General features: G+C 40.0%; 1 protein-coding gene across 1 annotated transcript; it reads right to left on the bottom strand.

Moving 5' to 3' along the window:
• Positions 1 to 11: 11 nt before the first annotated feature.
• LOC107583223 (probable E3 ubiquitin-protein ligase HERC3) lies at positions 12 to 5963 on the bottom strand (the record flags this gene model as incomplete). The annotated part of the gene is made up of 17 exons (XM_016269372.1): positions 5605 to 5963; positions 5235 to 5349; positions 5075 to 5151; positions 4741 to 4962; positions 2826 to 2917; positions 2599 to 2729; positions 2337 to 2464; positions 2165 to 2235; positions 1969 to 2078; positions 1662 to 1721; positions 1451 to 1556; positions 1177 to 1363; positions 930 to 1093; positions 767 to 841; positions 320 to 415; positions 149 to 232; positions 12 to 56 (listed from the first exon to the last, which is right to left on the bottom strand). Coding segments are annotated over exons 1-17 (1977 nt in total), but the record flags the coding sequence as incomplete, so codon positions are not given.
• Between the last annotated feature and the right edge of the window lie 227 nt (positions 5964 to 6190).

Here is a 6190-nt window from a genome sequence, read left to right as displayed (position 1 = left end):
TGATGGAAACAATCCTCCAGCAGAGCTGTACGTCTCAGAATCAGATTAAAACTACCCTGCATTTAAAATATTTCATTCTGTGATTACAAAGAATATGGACACAGAAGTAATTCCCAGGAAACTTTTTTTTAGGTCAATGCAAAATTACCTGCCATACTCTGTTCTTCATATAGCTACATTTGGCCTCCAGGTTAAAGATGCATGGAAGTGATATGAGATTTTTTAAGATCGTCTAAAACAAAAGAAATAGGAAACATCGAGTTACTGGAGCTGAAATTTGCATACATATTAGATCTGGCCAAACGTCTTTGTTGCTCACATTATAGTAGTTTTGCTGGGCCATCAATGCATGGATTTGTCCAGTCAAGTTAAACCACTGCAAATTGTTACTCACATCTTCATTGGTGGTTTCCAGCTGTTGATTTGGGGAAAACAAAATTCTCTAGCATTTTTGGTTTTCTTCTAAAAAACATAGTTTATTATAAATTGGAATTAATGATCGATTAGTATATTAATACTGAAATTATCAATGGACAGCTGTGGTTAACTGCTTAAATCTAACCTAAAAACTGCAGCCCTGTCAAAAGATCATGTGTTTTCGGATATGTTTTTGTGTACTGTATGTTTTGAATAACTTCAGTCATTTATGTATGATAAATACAGTGATTGCTTCAATATTTACTGTTGCCTATCAAAAAGACATACAGTAGATGATAATGTATAATTATCAGCCAAAAGCCCATATACACAATTTTTTGGTTCTCACCACATCTAGCAGATCATTGATTTCATTAATGATGAAATCACTCTTGGTGATGTTTCTGTTGGCTCTGCAGCAGACCTTCACAACAAAGACACAAATGCATGCAATGTATATGAAATTTAGAAGGTTAAATGTTTATATCTGATCAGATGTATAATAAAGGCACCTGATACACCATCTGAAGGATCTGCACAAATTTCGGCAGGCGTGTCATTATGTCCCAGTTCATAGTGTCAGCAGCCATCCTGCCAATTAAATTAGCAGATGCTTTTTTAAATAACTTCACCAGGCCTTTGAGGCAATCATCCGGGAGTTTGGACCAGTTCATCTCTGAGAATATTACAAAACACAAAAATGCTGAGACAAATACCACAAGGATAACAACACAAAGGCTGAAAGGTCTTCAGCTTTACCTAACACCTTGCGAGCATCAGGATTCAGCTGAAGGATTTTGGAGGCCAGAGCTTCAGTGAGTTCAGTTCTTTGTTGTTTCTGGAGACGTCTGATGAGCTCAGGGAGGAGAAGATAAACTCTCAGAGCTTCCACACCAGCTGGATTTGGATTCAGAGACGGCAGCATCTGTTGAACCACCTTCACTACCTGAGGTACAAAAATTACTAACTGCATCTTATTGTTTAAAATAAAATTTAAAAATTTTTTTTATATAAATGTTGGATTCACCATTACCTCTGATATTGACCTTTCATTCTTTGATAACTTTGCAAAGGATGTTTTAACCAGATCAAAATCCAAACCACAATGATCCTCAGAAGTCTGATAATGTTCGTCACGACTACAAAGACAGACATTTACATTAACATTTGTGTTGGAACTAATTTTAGGCACAAAAAGGAGGAATTAGTAGATCAGACTTTCTAACTCTGATTAAGATATTTACCTTGTTTTGAGGAAACTTCCATTCAGAGAGGCAGCAGAGGAGAACACTTTGTTTATGTCTCTGTTGACAACAAAGCTATACTTTTAAATAACAGTCTTTTTTATAGTTTATTGATATTAATTACTATGTCTGAAATTCATTATGTCATAGGCACAAATGTCTTGATTCATTGATGTTAAGTAAGATGTTAAGAAAGACTATATCATGAACATACAATAGTATACACAAACTAAAAAAAAAATACAGGAGTCTTTAGCCTTTATATATCAAGGTAAGCACAATACATAAAACTCAGTCAAACACTCACTTTTTTACCACTTTCCATGGATCCCTTCCAGACAGCCATCGGTCAATCATTCTGTCATCTAATGTCAAAATCCCTCTGCTTGGATTTGGTTTAGACTCATTCCCAGGTTCCTATAATAAACACAAAAAACATAAGTAAAAGCAATAATTTAATTCTTAAACAATTTGTGAATGAAAACTACCAGAAGGCAAACTACCTTGAAAAACAAGGCAAAGGAATGATTCTCCCCAGCTATGAGTTTTTCAATCGTATAATCATGATTACATTCTGTGTGCAACAAATACTTAATTTAGATCTCTGAGCATCATCATGAATATAAAAATATTCATAACAAAATACCCTACTATTAGAAGATAATTTTGAATTACCAGTTGACAGATTCACAGGGAAAGGCACAGACTTATTGATAATTTTTCCATTTCCCAGCTGCCCTTGCATCCCACATCCAAATGAGTAGATCAGCTTTGACGATGCGACTGATACGAGTGTGTGATGTCTTTATGAAAGAAAGAATCAAATGCCTAATTACTGAGCAAAACTTATACATCAGACATGTTAACCATGTGAGGAAAGGATTCTACTACTTATCTGAAATGTTGATTGCTAATAAAGCTTATGAACAGTCTTTACCTCCCACATGTGACCTGTGACACTTCAGATCCCCACAGTTCAGCAACCACCCGCGGATGATGTTCGTCTTTAAATGATTTGTGGCCAAGCTGACCAGAACCTCCTGATCCAAATGTGAATACTGTGCCGCCCTGAAACATAAACTATTTACTACATTTTCTGTGCAGTTTGTTGTATGCTAAATATGGTATTATAATATGGATATATAAAATATAACAAAATAATACCTTTGATAAAGTAGCAGTGTGTTCCCCTCCACATGAGATGGACACAGTTTTCTTCCGGTGAAGACTATTTACAACCGTTGGGATGTGTCTGTCTGTGGAGGAAAAACGCTCCGGTTACTAATGTAACTTCGGCTCCCTGAGATAAGGGAATGAGCGTTGCATCAAGGACGCTTATGGGGAAACTCCAGTTTACTCTGATACTGAAGCCTGATTTGTTCACGTTTGTGTAGCCGACTGCTATATAAGTCGGCGCTGAGCACTCTTTATATCAGAATCTTTCAAATCAAGCGACAGTCTTTGACTCGCGTGCAGCTTTTATACCACGGCAGCCTACGCAACGCTCATTCCCTTATCTCAGCGAGGTAACCGGAGTGCTCCCTTTCGAACGCTCTCTCCCGTTGCATTAAGGACGCTTATCCAATAGTGCTGTGTAAGCAAGTGCAGAACGAAGCCGCTCTGCGAACCCAGCCCTGGAGCGCCTGTACTGAGGGCTCCTGTAAACCTGAGCTAACAATGAGACCCAAGCCGCTTAGGCTGAGGACTGCATAACAAAACCTTCACCACTTACAGAGGGGATTAGGTAAACTTAAGCGGCTGGTGAAGGTAGATGGCAATGACCAGTCGTTAGGCCCAAACTCAAGACATGAAACACTGACTGACAGTGCTTCCAGGTCACCAACTGGCTTGACCAATACTAAAGCCAAAAGGAGGGTGGTCTTAAGCGACAGGGGCCACAAGTCGGCTGACTGGAGTGGCTCATCTCGAGGCAGTTGATGTGTAAGCATTGCTCCAGATTTGACCAGGAGCCGAACGCCGGTCTGCCCTCGTACAGAGCTCCCCAACCCAAGTTGGAGGCATCTGTCGTGACCACCTTCCTCCTGGAGGTCAGTCCCAACGGGACACTGTAGAAGATTTTTATTCATCCAAATAGGAATTAATCAAGTATAATCAAGGCGAATCTAGCCATTAATATATCTAGTTATACTTCCATTATAATCCTATATGCCTGTGTGGAAAAACATGCCTACGTGGCTAAGAGTCCAAACCTAAGATGAGAAACATCTGTAAAAACCATAAGTGGGGGGGCTTTCTTTAACATAACAAGACTAGAGAGGATGGGCTTTTGTCTCTAGGGAGAATGATATGCACAAAGGAACCATTATATGTATGGAAAAACTATATGGAATATTTACCCCACGCCTCCAAATCCAAATGTATAAAAAGGAAGATTCAAAGAAGTTCTGGAGATGTTCTCTGCAGAGATTCTCCACTTTATTCTGATTGTTGAAATAAAGTGTATTTCTTTTGACTTAAAAAAAACCCAAGACTGAGTGTAATTTCTAAGAACAGAGGAAAAAGACACGACAACACCTGATTGAAACAGGCAAGGGGTTTTGCAAAGGGCCACGGCTCTGATGCAGAGGTGGGTTACCCTGAGATGAAAAAGTCCCAGGCGCCAAGCGTGGGAGGGGACATGGGCTTTGAGCCAATACAGGAGGGTCCGCATGTGAAGCAGGCCCAGAGGAATCACAAAGGAAGCAGCTGACCTGAGGCCGAGCATCCTCTGAAAATCCCTGAGGGGACGTGAAGTCCCGAGTCTGAATGACACCGCTAGCAGCTGAATTATCAGGGAGCATTCCGGTGTAATCCATGTCCGCATCTGAGCAGAACAGATAATTGTCCCCAGAAAGACTACTCGCTTGCTGGGAGACAGAGAGCTCAGGCTTCAGTATCAGAGTAAATTGAAGTTTCCCCATAAGCATCCTTGATGCAAAGGGAGAGACCATTCGAAAGGGAACAGTAAATCCATTTACATATTCATGCTTTGATATAGATTTGACACAGTATTGCACAAACTTAGTGCATTTATATGTAGTTTTATTACTGATTTAGCTTTTACATGATGAAACAAGACCTGTAGTGTCTCCGAGGCCCAGTTGTCCAGCAGAGTTCTTTCCCCATCCAAACACGACTCCAGAGAGAGACAACCCAAAGCTGTGGTCTCCTCCAGCACTGATCTGAGCCAGTGGGATCCCACTCAGACTCTGAACATGTTGAGCAGACGGAGAGCCGGGATGATCTTTCTCTAAACCCAGCTGACCATGAGAGTTCTCACCCCATACCAACAACTGACCATCTGAAAGAGCAACAGATCTGAATATCTCAAATGTCAAACAATTCATGTCAGTCATAAGATCTCAAAAGATGAAAGCAAAACGTTAGATGTTAGATGGAATAGTTGTTAATACCGTGGGTTAGTGCCATTGAATGATGGTCTCCACATGCGATCTGAATCACCTGCCTGTTATCCAGACCTTTGAGAGGCCTTAGAGACAAGAAAATCTGTCAGATAGATATCTGTTTTTATCATTTATGGTAATTTATACTGTTATGCCTACATAAACAAACCTCCACACAGTGGGTTTATCCAGAATGAGAACTTTTCCTCCATAAGCAAGAAGAACCGCACCATCTCCTCCACAGACAATCAGTCTGATTCTGTCATTCTTTAGCTTTAGAGGCTCTGCAGTGAATAAAACATATTCATCAGTTCAACTTCTGTTCAGACTTTAAATGAACAAACAGACACTTATATAATTATAATTAATTCCAATTTCATTAAAAAGTCACAAACATTATAGCCTACAGTATAGCTCAGGAGCTCTTGTAATTTCAAATATAAATGTATGAAAATAAAAGATTCAAGAACTTTATCTGTTAAGTATTATATAATGATGTCTTCAAATTTATAAATGAAGTGTCATTTAGTGTATCATACTTAGTTTTCCATCATGATCACAGTCTTCACTGCGCAATCTCAGGACCGAGACCTTCCCATCCCGGATGAATCCAACAAAACTCCGTCCAGCTGACATGTCCTGAACTTTTGTTGTCGGACACACGGACCGTATTCCAGAATTGCCATGTTTGACTTTGTCCGGCGGCACCAGCCCGAGCCCCTCTCTGACCTGCGCTCCCCAAAAACACAACATGATCACAGCTGACGGATGAGACGATCAGACTCCAGCAGCGCGGCTCTGCAGCCCCGGACTGACGAATAACACACTCTCGTTAAATATAAAGACAAAACGAGAGCGAAACTACTGACTGTTTCGAAAATCATGGAACCTTGTTAATGAAGCGACTTCCCACGAAACGAAAGTAGGCTAATGTTTGTTGTCACTCTTCCGCGTTTATATGAGCCAGAGACAATGAATGCATTATAATGGGAAAACGAAAGCAACATCTAGGCAAAATTCTTCCACACCCTCCACTGTGTTTCATTTATTTCATTATTCCTAACGCAGTACACGTAGCAAGGTGTATATATATATACACATACATATACACACACACACACACAC

Source organism: Sinocyclocheilus grahami, unplaced genomic scaffold (assembly GCF_001515645.1).
Source record: "Sinocyclocheilus grahami isolate Dianchi unplaced genomic scaffold, SAMN03320097.WGS_v1.1 scaffold51.1, whole genome shotgun sequence".
NCBI lineage: Eukaryota > Metazoa > Chordata > Actinopteri > Cypriniformes > Cyprinidae > Sinocyclocheilus > Sinocyclocheilus grahami.
Note: the sequence above shows the minus strand (reverse complement) of the source record. Positions and strands in the feature narration are given on the sequence as shown.